General features: G+C 42.9%; 1 protein-coding gene across 1 annotated transcript in view; it reads left to right on the top strand.

Moving 5' to 3' along the window:
• Positions 1–232: 232 nt before the first annotated feature.
• The window catches only part of SYNE3 (spectrin repeat containing, nuclear envelope family member 3), a gene marked incomplete at its 3' end in the record, with an annotated part of 32,193 nt that continues 13,689 nt past the window's right edge, over positions 233–18,736 (top strand). Inside the window, exons 1-4 of the mRNA XM_009322549.1 lie at positions 233–346; positions 12,050–12,207; positions 15,130–15,302; positions 15,742–16,051. Coding sequence (XP_009320824.1) covers positions 292–346; positions 12,050–12,207; positions 15,130–15,302; positions 15,742–16,051 — 696 coding nt within the window. The remainder of the gene's footprint in view (positions 347–12,049; positions 12,208–15,129; positions 15,303–15,741; positions 16,052–18,736) is intronic.

The following is an 18,736-nucleotide window of genomic DNA, read 5'->3' as shown; positions in this document are numbered from 1 at the left end:
TTTCAAACAGTGGCAGCATGCCGCGCTGGTTTTCTTTCTCTCTTTTTTTTTTTTTTTTTTTCCTGGTCTGATAGGTCTTTAGATTGTCATCCCCTCTTTTGCTCCTACCACGCGGTAGGCGGCAGAGAGGAAATCCTGTGCTGCCCCCGACATGAGTAAGGAGGAAGCCGCCGGTTTCTCTTTGCGCCAGACTTGCTCGTGCTGCCAGCCGTGCCGAACCGCTGTTGTAATGCCCAGCGGAGGCCAGGCTGGATTGCACTTGCTGAGCTGGAAACCCATTGGGGAACTTTGATGAAATCGCCACAGACTTTTACCTGCCCTTTTTTCCAGGATTCCCACGATTTTGGTAAGGTTTTTGCAAGGTTTGTTACTTTTATTTCATAAGGAAATGAGATGGTCATGACCCTGTGGCGTGTCTGTATCTTTTGGCTCCTAATAACTTTTTGAACTCATTTTCCACTTTCCATTAAATCTGCCAGAGAGTTAGAAGTGTCAAAGATATTAAGTTCCCTGAAATTTCAAGGATTTGAATTATAATGAAAAGGAGGTAGAAATAAGTGGCTGCTCCAGCAGCACCCGGCTGGTTGCTGGTGACACGCACAAAGACCAGCCCATTCGCGCGCTTGTCTCCAGAGAAGGCCCACGCCTCGCCTCCTGCTTGGTGTGAGTGCTGCAAGGTGCTGGTGGGGAGGGTGGGAGGATCCAAGGGCGAGGGCCCTGTGCGACGCAATAAGGCCTGATAAACTGTTTTGTGAGCCGCAGGCCAGGATGGGGAACTCCTTCATGTAAGGCAGCAAAAAAGAAGCGAAAATATCCCTGCCATGGTGCTCACCACAAGGGTTGGAGATAAGGGGCAGCCCGTGAAGTTGATTGTTAGAAGGAGTATCTGTTGGAAGTGTTGCTGGCACTCAAGACATGATATCAGCTTTTACAGCCCCCAAATGTTCACCAAATTGGGATGGCTGAGATCCTTTCCCTGAAGTTCGTTAAGTAGTGTGGGTTTAAGGTCCCATATACAACTGTTGAAACGTGACCTGGGTGTATGCAATATGTTAAAAAGAGATTAAAGAAATTTATTTTTTTTAATTAGGGAGTATAATTTGCATCTAGCATTGTCGCTTAAATTGTGCTCATTGAGCCCTTCGCACAAAATGTCTGATTATTGGAGGCTCTGTTGTGTTGTGGTTTAGCAGTGGTCCCCAGAGTCGAATGCATCTTCCTCCAGGAAGGTGACAACCTGCTTCTCCTGTTTTCTGAGTCAACCTTTAGCAAGGTACCTGCTGAGCCCTGATCTATGAATTCAAAGGAAATAGCTGGGGAAAATTCCAGTGACATGAAATGCCTTTAAAATATAACAAGTGTTTGTGGTATCTTTAAAAGATGGCCTTGGAGACTGCTTAGGAAAGTTTATTATTTCTTTTAGATCAAAGTTAAGTTTGTGCCATGATGTATATTACTCCTTGTAGAAGAATTATATATTATTTCGGTTATGAAAATCTATGTCTTTACACCTTTTCCTTATTTCAGGTGTTTGAGAATCGTTAGTGCTATGACACATTTGTCAGGAAATGTTTGCCAAATACGCCAGCCTGTGTGTGCAAATCCTCAGCTGAATGTATCTCTGCGTTAGCTCTCTGGCAACCGGTAGCCCTGGAGATCTGTCCCATAATATTTAGGGTGGGATTTTCAAAGTTGCTGAGAAGAAGTAGGCCCTGAGGTCCCAGTGGGGTCTAAACAGAGCTGAGCTGCCTCATCTTTTTGGATGTCCACAGGAGAAAAAAAAGAGCTTTGGTTTGTAGTATTCTACAAACCAAAATACAACTACTAGGTTGTAGTATTCTATTTCTAAGAGGTAATTAAAAGTGGATGATGTAAGAGCGTGAAGAATAAGCATCGGCTTTACTCTCGCTGCCCAGCACAGTAATTATCTGTGATCACAGCTTTAAATAACTCTCTGGTCCTCCTCACTGGAGGTGGACTGCTGACAAACATAGCTCACTGCTGGGTCCTGCTGCCACTTTACTCTTGGTTTTGGTTTTGATTGATCTCAGTAGAAGGAGGTTCAAATCCCCTTTAGGTTTATAAACCATAGGGCTTCAGTCCCCAGTCAGGCTAAAAAGACTACTAAAAAGGCAGTGCTGCTTCATCTCGGAGGAATCTTCATCCCTGTTGTGAAATCCTGGGCTGCGCAGAGCACTGGAGTTGTGGCAATGCTGGTCTCTTTACAGGGCCGGAAGCGCGCTTGTGCTCCAGCGGCGGCTGGGAGGGGTCTTTGCAATTGAAAGCAGAGATGCGATCTTGCTCTTTAACCCACAGTGCCTGGCGAGCACGCACTGTGGGAGGGTGACTAAGACACATGGAAACTGCAATAGTTCAGGCAAAAATGAGTCATGAGAAAGCAGCCTGTTTTATCAATCCCAGAAATGTTCTCAACCACTCAAAATTAATTTAGAACCACTGTTTTTGCAGTGTTCTACTTTGTTTCTGAGCTTGGCAATGAGGTTGCTGGCAGTTCCAGTAGTGCATTTTGTTTGGGACACAGGCAGGCCTTGTTGGCCCATGAGTTTGTCTGAATACAAACCAGTGCCGTTTTGCAATATAAAGCCTTGTATTATCAGCTTAGTGCAAATATTACTTTAAATTATGTCCAGAGTGCTGGCTGTTTAAGTCTAGCTTTACTTACCCTGCTGTATGTTTTTGACAGCATTTCAAGGGTTTAGCTCTTGCAGTGGTCACTTTATATAAACAGGTCTTCCTGTTCCATACAAATTAAAATCTGCTAATTTTTCCATAATCACGTGCTTTGATCCCATGAAAAGCACTCATTTATTTTAATCAACAACTTCAGTATTTAAAATTAGTATTGTCCTACTTGCTAACTACTTTTTTTTTTTAATTCCAACGAGTCTCACTTCTTCCATATAAGTATCTCATTAGCCTCATCCTAGTGATAATGTTTTGAAAGATATATCTGAGAAATCTTATGTTTTGGGGAATTAGTCCTTCAGTTGTTCTTCTAAAGGGGACAAAAGATATTGTGCCCTTAGAGTATACTTAAGTACTTGCAAGTGACTGTTTCTAACAAACATTTCTAGTAAATACTTGACTTACAAGATTTATTAGTTTAAAAGCTGTGTGCTTAGGGCTCCCAGGTTGCACAGAATTGCTTACTCAGAGGCAGAGGCATTTGACTGATGGTCAAATAAAATTTAACACTGGTTTTGTAAGAGGAAAAAAAATTGTACGCGCAAAAACCCCTAGATCCAAATGTGCAACAGTTAGATGGAAGAGCAAAGGATGTGGAAGAGGAAAGGATGCAGACTTGTAGAGAGATTGACATCTCATAGCTCTGAGCACCCACATTACGATTGTTGGCCTCTTCAGGACATGGGATTCCTGGAGAAGGCAAATTGTCCCACCTCTGGCATGGATCCTTGCTTGGAAGTGCCCCTCTCTCGCGCTGACTCCCCAGGGAATTGCAGGGCTCCTAGCTCAAGGTGACCCACTGGCAGCCTGAGGTTCAGTGCAATGAATCTTCTCTCCTGATGCAAGACACACTTCTGAGTCCCAGCGTGTTTGCAGGCCCCGTGCTGAGGCCACGTGCTCAAGCAGGGCTTGAGGATCTCTTTCTGAGTATCTCTGCCTTCAAGGGGTAGGCAGAGGACATGGCTGGTGGAACCACACAGCTTGCACAGAGCACTGGAAATGCAGCTGCAGTCTGTAACGGCCCTTTCTTCTGTCCACCACTCTGTGTCCCTAAGTACACACTGACACCCTGCTTTCATTGCTGAACCCCTTCTGACATGTCATCCGTAACTCTTTGGGACAGAGGTGTTATCCTTTTAACTGTAGGGCAGGTCTGCTCACAGCAGGGTGCTGTGAAAGCACACTCTTTGTATGTGGCTTAACACATTGGGGTCCTGAATATGAAAATGACCCTCGGGAGTTGCCGTGTGACAAAGTGCACACAAACGAGAGGAGCCGCTGCTAGCCAGCCAGGGAAGATGGACAATTTCTTACTAGGGTTGTGATGCCAAACCAAAATTAAGCAGCGCAACTGGGGTATTAACAATCACAAGGAAGAATTACTTGGGAATAGTCTACAGAGCAAAACTAATTTGCAGAATATATTTGGCAAATAGTTAGGAATAACCACACCTTTGAGAAAATGAGATTGTCCGTACACAATATATGACCAGCAAAAGAGGAACGATTTATCAGATACATTATTCACTCTGAATTTTTCACTGATGTCTAGCCAGGAGGCAGATACCACAGAGGTTGATTAGTCAGTATATCAGTGCTGTGACTGGCACCCAGTACTGAGGGATCGTACAGTCAGTGGAGGACAAGTGGGAGGTAATTAAATACATAAATTCTAGCCTCCAGAGACCGTGAGACTAATGCTTTTGGCTTGCAGTGCTTTTTCATTGGCTGACTGATGGTAAAACTCTTAGGAAGCTGAGCAAAGCTGAAACCTAGCCTACTTCAGCAGCTGGGGACAAGTTCACAAGATGTAGATTGCTGGTAAGCCCACAGGTACCCTCCAGGGGCAATTTCCAAAGCAGATACCCTGGATCTGAAGAATCTCTGCTGAAGTTCTAGACCAGAGGTGTTCAACCTGTGATTTCCCAAACTAAAGAGTCTGTGAAGAGTAACTAGGAAACACAGGCCTCTTGTCATTAAGTTTAAAGTCACTAAACAGAGGTGTGCATCTCTGTAGAGAAAATTGAAGGTATACCTATTAGAAAAGGTTGAAAATCACTGTCTGCAGTGTTTATTACTTGAATTACCAATTTTGTTCTTGTCCTTTCAAGTATTTCCTTATTGCCTACAGGCAAGAGACAAAGTGCCTTTGAACCTGAGGTGTAACCTATAAAGGGAATAGAGATAGCCTTACTCTCCAGGGTGGCTGAAAGAATAAATGCTCTAAAGATTGTTTAATACCTCAGTAATGTGGGGAAAGAAGATAAAAATCTAAACCACACAGATATCCAATATAGATACGCTGTCTCCCTGGTGGTAAAAAGGAGTTCTAGACGAGTACTAAACCCTGCATTTTACTTACCTAGTTGAATCATGGTAGACCAGCCTGTCTCCTAGTGTTACCTTAAGTTGGCAGATGATGAACTCTGTAAGACTCAATTTAGGAGTTTTAGAAAGCAGGCATTCTTTATGACGGCACCGGGTGCAAGGTGGAATTCCACAAATCAAGCACACCTATGGCTAGATCACCGTTACATTTATACACAAAAATTATAAGGTAGTACACTCCCAGTTGCAATGATTGGTTAGTGATTTACATGTAATTGTAATATCGGTTATGTCATTCTCTTCTGTTACTACGCTTGCACGGGGGAAGGGTCTTCACCTGCGCAAGGGTCTTCTTGACCTGTGGGTGTGTTTTTTAGTATTATAATGAAGGCAGTTCACTTCAGGACACCTTAAAAGTAGGTTTTGTTGCCAAGTTGGCCAACTAGATATCTACCTTGCCAGGTTGTCAAATAACTCATCCCATATACAATAGAACCTAGGGGCTCTGTTTATGGTCAAGAGAGTCCAGAGAATAGGGAATAGGGACTTCAAGCAACACAACCTCAAATAATAAGTAACACAGCGACCTATACATAACGCTACCATAGGGGCTAACTTATTGGAATCAAAATGTTCTTATAGTTGATTATTTCACAACCTAAAATTCAGTAAAACTTAAGATAAAGTTCAACACTAGAGTGACCTGGGGATGCAGAAGTGTGCGTGGAGTGCATGGAGTGGGGAAAGATTTGTAATTAAGAGTCCTCACTTATACTTTTTACTTCCAAACAACTTGAAGATTAAAATATCAAAACTAAAAATGCTGTGGTCAGATCTACTGATTGTGGCTGCTGATACTAAAAAGGAAGATAACCCCAGGACCCAGCTCTGCCTTACTTGCACATGATGATTCCATTCAGAAATAGAACTATTTTAAAGTTTTTATTTCTTTTTTAGGAAATTTTTTTTTTTAGACCTGGGAATTATATATTTTCTACAGCTTTCTTATAAAGCAAAAAGATACCCCATTTGCACTGGCTCTCACCAAAGTCTGAAATTAGTCTTTAAACAAATGGTTGAAAAAATTAGGCTTTTTCAGAGTTAGTCTGTGCAAAGGATGTCTTACAAGCATTTTTTTTCTCTCTGCTTTTCAGGTTTTTGTATCAAATAGATAGAAAATTGCCAGGTGTGATCACATTGTGGCAGAATGTCTTGCATTAGCCATAGGCTTCCTATGGATTGTTTTGTAAGGGAAAGGAAATGGTTATGATATGCATGAGTGCTGTATGTACTCATGATGTTAGCATTCCTTGGTTGAAGGAGATGCTTGTAACTAGGATATGGATGTGTTTATTCAAAAAAATTATTTATTCTCTAGCTCATTAATTAGGGCAAACAATCACTGGCTGTCATAAACATTCACTGCAAATAACACAGGAAAAGGCTGTGTTGGAAGATGGCCAGGGTGATAAGATTAATGTTTTGAGCCTCTAAAAGATTATGCTGGAAATAACTACACCTTTTATTTGCACCCTTGAGGGCTTCTGCACCTACTCAGGCAGTTTAACTCTTCTCTACGTGGGTGTGGCTCCCCGGAGGCTTTCAGTTCCTTGGCTGGCAAAGCATCAGCTACTGGTAATGTGATTCAAAAGAGCTCCTCCGGGAGCAGACCAGGAATATTCAGCTTTGGAAAGACAGCGGTCAGTGCTTCGCCTCTCTGTGATCTGTGCCAACAACTGACCCTCCGCTCCAGCCTGAAGCGGATGGGTCAGAGCTCCCCAGCTCTGCTTGTTCTCAGAGAGCTCATTCTGCTCTCTCTTTACAGTATCCAGGGAAGCTGAAAAGTTATTAAATTATCCCAGGTACAATTCCCAGAATCAAAATTGCTTCCACACTCATGCATTTGTATAAAATTTGACACAGTCCAGTGTTGGGGTTTTTTTTAATCTTTTTTTTCCACATTCAATCCCAGAACCAAGTGGAAAGGGTTATGAAAAGTTTGAAGGATTTCAATAATTGGAAAACAGTCTCCCTAACGGTGAGTGATTTGAATTTCCTGGAGCATTTTTGTACTTTTATTTTTGTAAGAACTGGGTTCTGGAAACTAGTCAACTAGTACATGAATATAGGAATCTAAGACATATTGAAACCATTTTAAAGTCTGTGTTTTATAAATGTAAGGTTTAAAAGAATGTTTAAAATGGGAGTGGTTGTGAGAAACGTTTTAAGAAGCTGGTTTTGTTTTTTTCTTAAAATAAGGAGGCATGACTTGGCAGAGAGAAAATAGTATGTTAGGAAACATTGCAAAATAATAGGATAATCCTAACAAAAAGACACTGCACTTGCAAAATAACTTTAAAACCTCTCAGTAGTGCATTACACATAGTAGACAAGTAAATCTCATATATCCTAGTGAGAGTTATTAGATGCACTAGAAAGATTGCTGAAGTAGCTGTACTTAAGGAAGAAGTGCTTAGAGAAATTTGGCCCCATGAGTGCTGGGTGGATCACGTGGAGGACGACCTGTGCCTTTCACTGTGTCAGGGTCTGCTGTGGAGACCCAGACATCTCCACGTCCCTCAGTGGCGCTGCTACCATGTAGTGGCTCCGAGAACTATAATGCAGAGCAGTCGTCTAATTAATTTATCTGCTCTTTCAGTGAGACAGCTCCAAGACCAGAACTGATACAAGGCTGCCTCTGTATCTCTTGTCTTCAGCCCAGCCCAACACAAACAGGGCACAGCTCAGGAGCTGAGCAGATTTTATAAGCAAAACCCAGCTTGCTGTTGCTTTGGTTCTCATTAATTCATGTCAGGGTATTGAGCCTGTGGCCATGGGCAACCTAGGGGGACAGCGTGCGTGCCCCCAGCACCGTGCCAGCTGCCCCTTCTCCTCGGGGAGTTTGGGAACAGGCGGCGGGTCACAGTCCTCTCTCAATTCCCTCCTCGCTGAATGGTTTTGCGCCTGGATGAGACTTGGGTAGAGGAGTAATGCTGACTTGAGACAGGTGTATGTTGCCACAGGAGGTAATCTTTCCCTCTTCCAAAGGTGCAGATATCCCATGCATGGTAACCGAGCTGCAGGCGGCCCAGTACAAGCCCTACTTGTGCTGCGGGTGTGCAGTGGGTCTGGCAGAGCAACTGGGCAAGGGCTGAGGCATCATGCCCTCTGTGGCACTGAAACACATGTGCCTACCCAGACGCTGCCAACCAGTGTTTTGGGGGCCATGGAGGGTGATTCAGAGAAGGTAGGAAGACTAGCGTTGCGGGAGAGGTTCAGCTTAATGAGTTTGGAGCTGATCTGTGTCTTACATTTTCCTGTTCCTGAAATATGCTTTTTAATAACCTCTGGACGTGCTGCAGGAGCTGTCCTGGGTCAGTTATGCTCAGCACCTTGAAATATGCTTCTTCCTTACCTCTACTAAGTGACTGTTATTGCATTTGGACAAATAAAACTGGGTTTTTTATCAGCGTCTCATTATCTATGCCAGAATTGCTTAGGCATAGTTATTACCCTCATTTAGTAACATATGTATAGAGATCCTAAATGCTTTCTGCAGTATAAATATGCCTTCCATGGTATGAATTAATATACCAATTCAAGTGGCATTAAAATGAAAAGCTGTTTTGAACAGCTACATGCATTTGAAAATGACTATGATAAAAATAATTTTGGACAAATTGCTCAGAGGATCACACCTGTGATTAAGGGGAGGCTTTCCCTGGCACAGTGGGTCCTAGCGACTGAGCCTGTGGCCTGGGACACAGGCTGGGGCTGTCGCACCACTGTACAGGTGGCCCTAATGGTCTGCTGCTGTTGCAGGTTGGTCTGTGAATGCTCGCTTTGCACAACTGAACAGCTCAGGTCTGTTCCAGGAGCTGCTATGTCTCCTTTGTATTTCTTGTACTGATCAGAGCCCTGTATTTCATGTCCAGAAGTACTACTCAATCATTTAGTCCCAATGATGCAGCAGAAATGGGGTAAATCCTGTTGATTCATTAACACTTATCCAGTAATCACTTATCCCAGCTTTAGGAGCATTTGCAAAGAAATTACAGATATTGCCAAATTTCATATAGTGTCAACAGCTGTTCTTCCTCCCAGGCAGAAAATAAATCAGAAAACATACTTTTTCCTTGCAGATATCAACCCATGCCTTTAATGCCTGGGAAGGGTGTGCGGGTTCCAGAACAAAAGACTCCGGGACACTGTAGCTGATTGCTTCAGCCAGGGTCTGGCTGCCCAGCGTGAAGGAAGGAGGGAGGACAGGACACAGTTGGTCTCAACAGGCAGCCCAACCCATGTCAGGTATTGCAGGTCATAAGGTTACCATGAAATCCGCCTGGGCATTGGGTCAGAGTCTGTGCTACATTTAATTGTCTTTATGATGCTAGGTGTAGGAATTACTTGGTCAAAATCAGGCAGTTGGAGTTACAAAGTATTTCTCTTCCTTTGCAAACTGGTGATCTTAATATTGAAATAACATTTTTCATGGCTTCCTGCGTTGGCTGCTTAGGTGGAATGCCTGTGTGTGGGACAGGGGTCTGTATATCTGTAGTTTTTGGACAGAAAATCTTTGTGCTCAGAGGAGAGCAGCATGAGGGCAGAGTGTGAGTGGGGTTTTCTTTACGTTAAGTGGCAGAAGGTTTTCCACTGCTTCTTAACCATGTTTGCCCTCTACTTTTTGTAAGAAATAGGACTAGGATAACGTAATGTTCAGTATTGGCTACTCCATGACTGGAGTCCTGAAGACAGTTTTAAATATGACATGGATGTTGCCAGGAATAGAAGCCTCTCCTAGGAAATGAATACCACCCCTCATCAGAGTCTTTGTATGTACCATGAGTTTTTGTTTCACAGTAGCATAACTGGAACTGCCACAACTTACACTCGCACATTCAGAAACTATTTGCCCAGAAATGTATGTATGTAACCGAGAAAGTTGTAGGGGACAGTCCTTCTATGGCTGCTGGATATAATGAGAAATGTTAATGTGAAAATGAGTTGATCAGTCAGCTGCAGAGAGATGTGTGCTCTTTTCTGAGGATTGGATTATTATAGTTCAGAAACGTCAATTCTGGACCAGTCTTAGTTGGAGAAGGACACAGCTATCTAGCAATCCACTGAAAATAACATTACTCCTTTAGCTGGCTTCATCCTTAGGACTCTTGTGATGTAAGTCAATGATTTTAGCTTTAATTATATATCCTGTCATATTTTTTGTATTTGAGAGAGGGAGTAGCTGCCCCATGCCACACCACCCTCACTAAATCCGGTACATCCTGTTCTATTCTTTCATCTTTTCAAGGTGAGGTCACACTTTTTAGAACTGCCCTCTAGCTCTGAGAGTTACAGCTTTGGATTCTGCCCCATCTGACATCTCCCACTTAGAGAGGAATTCCCTCTTCCATGCAAATGCAGCTCCGCTTGTCTGCGCATGGAGGTCTGACCCATTCTCTGCTCCAGTAATCCCCATGAGTAGGGCAGTAGCTGTTCTGTAGGTGCAGTTCTCTTGCTCTGTTCTGGGACCTGTTGAGCATAAAGCCTGCTGAAGGCTGGGAAGCAACAATTTAGACTTTCTGTTGCCAGACATCAGTGTTGTGAACACTCACGTCTTGTTTTCTCTGGCCTAATGTAGAAGAAAATGCACTGGGAGCTATGGGGGAGGGGACATCTAATAGTGCATGAATTCTTTTACCTCATGCAGGAACATCAGCAGGGTGGTGGGAAGCTTTCTGCCAGTGGGCAGAAGCAGGGTGGCTCTCCCCTGTAAAGACTAAGGGGCCGAGAGTTAAAGTGGTTACAAAACACCATTGTTCCAGCTTTGCCAAGAGCCATGCTCTGCCTCTCGCACCAAGCACTTTCTTCCACATGAATTGTCTCATGGAAACTGAGGGGGCTGGTGTGAAACTGAATTCTGCACAACACACTCGGGTTCCGTAATTAACCCTCAAACTCTGTGCTGCAAAAGTATTTCAGTGATCAATAACAAAGAGGAAGAATATTTTAATTTACAAGACACACTGACTGCTTGGCTGCTGGTAGCTGTAGGATGTGATCCAAAACCGTTTAACGTCAATGTCTATCTCTCTGTTCACTTCAGCGGAGCTGACCTACAGGGGACTTTGTTATAATTCATCCTTATTAGTCCAGTTGAGTATGGCAGTGCCTAAGGGTGAGTGTAGGGTGGCTCTCCTCTGTTGTACAGGCACAAAGGAGGCCATCTGAGCAGCAGAGAGCTTATGCTTTAAACAGAGAAGACACAAGAGCAGTCAACAGAGCAAGCAACCATCACACCTGCCCACTGATTGGGAAGAGGCAACAAGAGAGAGGGAGGGGAAAACGAAAAGCTTAGAGCCTGATATGGTGTAAAAGAGGTGGCAAAAGAAGAAATCCCTAAGTGTTGATTTTCCCGTGTGATGGCTTGTGAGTTGTTTATCTTGGCAGTTGCTGGCCAATTCCCGTTGTGTCTGTATATCCCAGACTCACTGCACATGCATTTGGGTAATTTCTCCATGGCCTCAGCAGAACAAGTTAACTGAGGGCCTAAGCATCTGATCCTGATCTCACCAGTTTTAAAGGGTTTATATACCTCTAAGTTAAGCATATGCTGAAGTGCTCTGGAAGGGCATAGGGACAGTTTTGTACTGCCTAGACTCTGGGAAAAGACAGAAGGTGTTTTTGATTGGTGTAGCCAATCTGGAATACACCACAAACACCAGATTAATCTAATTTGAAAGCTTTGAATTAAATCTGTTTACTGTAATGGAGCCTCCCACAGTTCCCCACCTTCTTCTTGTTTCCTGGTATATTTTCATTTGGGAAAGCTGCAGTGTGAATGTGTTCTCTGTGCTCGACTGAATCGTGATACTGCTACATTTTTTGGTATTAGCATTAAGAAAGAAAGCCACGACATCATTAGCTTTTCTCCCTTGCTCCTTTAGATTGCCTTGAATGCATTCCTGTTTAGGTCTTAACCAAAACCTACTTACTTCCTTGTTTCTTATCCTTTCAGCTTCTTCGAATGCAATGACTCAGCAGCTACAGGATGAATTTGACAGTAGCGTGGAGAATGCAGAAGCTTGGATGAAGGCCATCCAAGAGAGACTGAGGATCAATGACAACACCAAGGGACCTCGATCTGCCCTAGAAGCCAGACTGAGAGAGACTGAGGTAAGGGAAGAGTGATGTACCAGTTCAGAGGTGGCTGTCACTGCTGCCATTTTTACAGCAGTTACTGCTGTGAGCTTTGGAGTATTCCATTAGGAAACTATCAGCTGCCCCTGTTTGCTGGAATATTGGTTCTGTGTGGATGGGTTTACATCAGTATTCTTTCTAATTTTTCCATCTGCAAAATGTTTACAGACATTGTAGAAAAAGAGGATGGCAATTTGATATCACAGGCTTCTAAGCTTTTCAGACTGATTTGGAAGACTAGCAGCAGGTTTGGCAGGTTAAAATGTTTACGCTCTCCTATGAGCATGCTCAAACCTGAAACAATTGAGTCGCTGCTTGAAATAACCAGGTAGGGATTTGCAGAAGTCCAGCATGTAGCACGAGAGAATCGGATCACAGTAGTGTTCCATCTCCTCCAGAACTCTGGCACTGATAGAGAAAGACTGCAGTGTCCTAGTAATGGGCTGTTCCAGACTAATCCCATTGTCCTTTTCCATGAACCCTGATGTTAAGAGGGTTTACAGCTCCCCTTTATAATCTGTCTAACGAAAAGGTAAACGTGTTCATTTTTTTCTGTTCTTACTTAATCTCTTGTATAACTCTTCTCACAGAGATCCCGTTGCAGATTGTTACTGCTCTCTTACTGTGATTTCACATTCATTAACTTCAGTTTCATTAGATGTTATCTTGTTCTTGTAATCTCAGATAATTAAATACTCCTGTTTGTCCCATCTGTACCATTCATGATTAGAGGGAGTGGTGGTATTTCTATGATTAACATTGAAACTATTTTTGTACTTGTATTACCTTTAATTCCAACTAGTCTGTTCTTTAAATTAAATGGCCAAATCTTTCCCATCATTATTTACCCAAAAGTCTGTCTTTTTGTGTGCCTACTCATGTTTGGACTGCCTCTTCTGAAGCTTAACAACTCCAAAAAAACCATTGCAGGCTTACATGGAGGATGAGCTAGTTTACAAGATGGTACAGCAATGTCTTCAGCCTTTTTCCTTAACTGTGGCTCATTGGAGGCTGGATCTTGCCTCTGGCATAATATAAAGACTGTTTATGGAGTGATGGATGATGGCTAGACTTGCATGTCAGTCATTAAAATCTGAAGTATTTCCTCTTGGTCTATCGATTTATTTCTTCCCTTAAATTATTTTCACCCTTTCCTTTTGCCTGGGAAACTATGATATGTACAATCTCAGAAAACGTGCAAGAAACACAGGAACTTGAGTAGGGAGAGTGGTAGTTTGGCAAAGGGGGTGCATTCATGGCAGAGATAACAAGACGTAAGATTTAGAGGTTTGTGGTGATTTAATATGGCCTGAACTGGGCTTTGGAGGAGGTTTATAGCATGCACAAAATCATGTTAGAAGAATTTTTCGATTCAGATTTTGGAAATTCATCATTCTAAAGAATAACAAGTGTCTGTTCTCTCTTCCTGTGTGTACTTTATCCACCTCCTGCTCCCTCATCCTGCCTCCTTTCTGGGCCTGGCTTCCCTGCCTAGCTCATGTCTCCTTGTGATGTGCTCGCTGCTTCACCTACTGGCTGTTTTCAAATCTAGTGATCATTTTTCAGTTCCTTTCTTGCATCTGGCTTCCATTTTTTTTTCATGCTTCCTTCCTGTGGTTTATTTTCTGTTAATGTGTTAATGAAAATGCCAGCCAAAAATAGCAATCATTTAGAAACCAGATTTGAAAAAGAAAAATGCCTGTACAGCCACTGCTTTCTCTCTGGCTGTTGTTTGCTTTCACTTGCTGGAAAAATGTCAGGCTTAGAATACAGCTTTACTCTTGAATTTTTCCTGTCAGGTGATAGCTATGGCTTTTGTTTTCTTTCTCTGCCCTACCCTTTGCCCTGCTTTCCTGGATGCTTTTAATCACACTTTTTGTAGTAGATAGTTCGTCCAAACACCTGTTTGTACGTCACATGCAGATGTGCTGTGTACATGCCAAAAGGACAGTCTTTTCCCAGAATGTGAGACTGGAAATCCAAAGGCCTGTGATTTGGTCTCACCTTTGCAATAACTGATGTGATTTTTTTGGACAAATCCCATGGGCCTAATCTTTCCAAAAGTAGTTGCTGATTTTGAACCCCTCAGCGTTTTCATTGTAGAAGCCTTTTCCTTCAAACTCGAGAGCCTGCAGTTTGCCAGGAGTTTGTGGAAGAACAGCAAGAAAAGCTAATCTGATGGTATCAGAAATTTGTATAAAGTGATGCTGATAGCTGACATCCAAATCAGGACATAATTAATCTGTTACATTTTACAGAAGTTGTGCTGATTTTCCATCTCTGGGTAGAGGAAGAGAATCTGCTTAAAATTAGATGGCTTAACTTTCAGTTCCTGGCATTCCAATTTGTGTAAGAAACACGTTTTCACCAATTCATAACTTAGCAATTTAGGGTGAAAGCAAAAGTTGGTAGCAGGCAGAAAATTCCACTAGTTAATTTCTCTTGGCTTGTGTTCTGAGCCAACTTTTATTTGCAATAGGAAGCCTTTTTAATATGCTTCATGATTTCTTGTAGTAGAGCTTAAAATTGAGACGTTGCAGTATACCCTGTGGAGATTGCCTCTGCACTCTTTGGCAGGTAGGGGGAGAAAACTGGCATGTGGCAACATAGTGCTATAACTTCATAACCACAGTGGAAACAGCCGCAGATATTTGATAGAAGATGATCTGTTTTTTGTAACTAACTTAAAATGTTTTTCAATTGCTACATGGTTTTCAATTCAGTTCAGTCCTTTAGGACATTTAAGAATAAACAAATCTGAAGAGAAGTTCATATTTTCTGTTCAGGAGAAGCTTTGCAGCAGGGACTTCATGATTCCTGGATAAAAACAAAGTTTAAATGGCAACAGTTATGCTTGCTTTCTTTTCATGCTTTCAGTCTCATTTGTTTTTCTCATAGAAAATACGTGCACTGGAACCAGAAGGCAGCTTGAAAATGGACTTGATTCTTGTGAAGGCAGACGCTGCTCTTCGCAGCATCAGTGAGGATAAGAAGCACGAGGTACTATCTAAACTGAAAGACATTAAAGCCTTGTGGGAAGAGACAGCCATATACATTACTCACTGTCACAGGTAAGACAAACATACTCTTTGCACAAGACTGCTATTTGGTGAGTTGAGGCAGTTGTTTCATCCAGTGCTTTCATAAAGTGCTTCCTGCCTTTCTCTGCTGTCTGGATTGTAGATGGCAATCACTGCTAATCCCAGTCCCATGAGCATGTGGGGGACTGTGCGGGAGAGAGGGTTGGTGGGACCTCAGTGCTCTCTCCCTTCACAGCCAGCCCATCTCATGGTCTTGAATGATGAGTTCTGCCAGGCGCAGGGACCTTGTACAGAATATTTCCTCCCCAGGCAGGGAGGACCTGGGAAGTGAATCCTGACCTTCTGAAGTCAGAGCAGCTTAAAATTGCTGAGAACCTCATCCTTTGCTTTGAAGGCCTTTTGAGCTTGCCAGTCTCCACTGCTCCCATCATAATTTCATCTAACTCATCTCTCTTGCTCTCCCCAACAGCCGTATTGAGTGGGTCTGGCTGCACTGGAGTGAGTACCTGAAAGCCCAAGATGAGTTTTACGCATGGATTCACAACATGAGGGTGACCTTGGAGCCTGACATTGAGTTGCAGCTTGGCTTAAAGGAGAAGCAGTGGCAGCTGAGCCATGCTCAGGTTCTGCTGAATGATGTCTTAAATCAGTCAGTCCTGCTGGAAAGGCTGCTAGAGGAAGCTGCTTCCTTGTTCAACAGGATAGGTGACCCCAGCGTTGATGAGGATGTTCAGAAGAAAATGAGGGTGGAATATGAAGGAATCAGGGAAGAAGCTCAGGTACACCTATAAAGTATGGGAGGTGTTCAGATTTCACCAATACACAGTATTGTTTGCTATCTGCCTCTCAAGTGATGGGGCTTACCTGGTAGGGCTGCAAAAAGAAACAGAGCTGAGGACCCCTGTTCTTTCAGTCAGTGGCCTGTTTGCAACAGTCATCGTGTCCCAAGATAAGCTGTTAATTGGGATGCTCTCACAGTGTACTTTATAGTATGTTGTAAAGTAACTGCAAGCTGCTTGCTATGATCTAGTGAATATTGGTTTAGGTCATCTCTGTATAAAGTTAGAATTGTTCCTCATCTTTCAGTGCATTAGTGATCCTTGTATAACCAGATGCAAAATACCCATTCCCAGAGCCAGGGAATTTTTCATGCATGCACCCTTGTTGGAGGATGTAGTGTTGGTCCAGATCCAGAGCTACACTCGCCGCCTGCAGAACTGGGAAACACGGAAGTGGGAGTCAGCTGTGGCCCAACACTGAATTCAGCTAGCCAGTTCCAGTGTCTGAAAGATTTTCACTGCACACAGATACTAATCCTTGCCTGATGGTAATCTTCCAGCCTGAACAGTTGTTAGATAGGCTGGTGTAAGACATCACTGGCACTGAAAGATGAACTAGGATTTCCTTTGACCCTATTCCTGGGTAAAGATTTCAGGTAAGATTCATACTTTTCACTTTTAAAACTCAGGTAAAGACAGGATTGGACCATGTGGCATGGCTGAGGGGCAGACATCTGCAGATGGGCGGACTAATTCAGTTTCTTACTAGCCTATATCAATAGAAATACTCAAAGGGATATTTGAAATATATATAGACACATCTATCCCAAGCATATAGAGATTAAAATCTAGTCTTTGTCTCTCAGTGGCTTCCAGGAATTCCATAGGCTGGAATTACCTGGTGCATATACAAATAATTTTCATTGCGTTGGCTCTGCTATCTGCCTCTGTCATAATGTTGCCTTCTATTTCTTCCCACACCTATGTCCCAGCCCAGAAGTGGAGCCTGACAGTGATGTATGCTCTCCCGCCCTGGGTGCTGTCATACAAAGTTAACTTCAGATCACACTGGAAGAACAACAACATTGGGATGCTCATGCCTTTGCTCTGCTTGCTCTGTAGATACTTTTTCTGTTTTAAAAAAACCCAACACCTGAACACCAAACAACAAAAAACCCCCTGAGCTGGCACCTTTTGTGAGCATGAAATTCAGATATTTTTTAGCCATAAAGATAAAACTGCTGCTAATAAGTCTCTCCAAAAACCATAGCATATTTGGAAATTCTGTAACTGCAGCTGCCACAGAGAGACTGTAAAGCCACCAACAGATTTGCGCCTCAATGTTGATTATTTATTTTTAAAGGTAGATCTCTTCATTACAAGGCAACTGGATTTACGAGTAAGGTGGTTCCTGGGAATTCAGGTGTTGTCTATCTAGATTGCCATTTAAAAGTCTCAGTCACTCCCTTCTAACCAAGATCTGTCTTCGGTTTTGAAGCAGGAGGCAGTCATTAGCTATTTTAATAAGCAGTTCTTTCAAACGAGTCATTTGAATACTCAAAGCCAGAATGTGACCTCTCTGAGACTGGTTTTACATAGTGTAATTTCTCTAACTGACTTGAATACATGCTGGTGTAAATGAGATCAGGAAGTGGCTTATAGTACTTAGACAAAATATGTCTTTATGTCTCCAGCCAACTGAGATGCTAGAAAAAGCTTTTCTTTGGCATTGGTTACAAATACCACATTTCATAGAAGGATGGAGTGAGAGAATCCAGCTAAGAAATCCCTCTTTCAGGAGGTATGGAACAAAGAAGGGAGTTGGGAAGCCTTGGATTTTGCAGCTGAAGTAAATGCGGAGTTCATTAGCTAATGCCAAGGTTTCAGGCACCTTGGGAATCATGTTGGAAAGTATAACACTAGTTAGAGAAACCCTGCCACCGCTTCCAACAGGAGGGAGGAATGAATGAAAGAGACGCAGGAGTTGTAAGGGGATTGCTCTGACCCCTCACATGATGAGAGGCCAGGCTAAATGTGACTTGCCAGCTGCATGCCTGAGCTGCCTCCCAAAGGAGGCTCACTGGTGTTTGTAGATCACACTTGTGTTTGAAGAGCATTTTTAGATCCTGTGCAGTTGTCCAGCGCTATCAGAAGGCAAGCTCTTGGACAGTGTTTCTTAAAAGGTTTGCCTGTGACATTGCTTCTCTGGTATGAGCAAATGGTGGGTTTTTTTTTTTCTTTCTTAGTGCTAACGTGTCATTATCATTCCCAAATTTTAAAAGCACATAATTTTCTTTTAATTACATTGTCAGGGATATTTTTAGATGTGGCAGCCATTTCCTACGTGCTTTCCCTTGTCTAGTAAAATAACAATATGCAGGGGTAGGAAACCTAGATATTTATAATGCTAACCCTCATGTACCCTAGAGCTAAGGCTAAAAGCACCAGGAAGGGCTACAGGAGCTTTCTGTACTCTACTTGAGATGCCACAGAAGGATTTCAAGCAGAAACTTCCTTTATGTGCTCTAGATTGCCTTCCAGAGGAGGCTCGTTTGCCTTTGACTGTAAGGGGAGCTTAGGGGAGAGGGTTTCCTATGCCTCTGTCCACCCTCCTTGAGTACCCCGGGCTGGGCTTATCCTGCCCAGACAAGATAAGTAGCCTATGGCAAATCCATTCTTTTCCTG

This window comes from Pygoscelis adeliae, unplaced genomic scaffold (assembly GCF_000699105.1).
Source record: "Pygoscelis adeliae isolate BGI_AS28 unplaced genomic scaffold, ASM69910v1 Scaffold374, whole genome shotgun sequence".
NCBI lineage: Eukaryota > Metazoa > Chordata > Aves > Sphenisciformes > Spheniscidae > Pygoscelis > Pygoscelis adeliae.
This window is presented reverse-complemented; position numbering and strand designations above follow the sequence as displayed.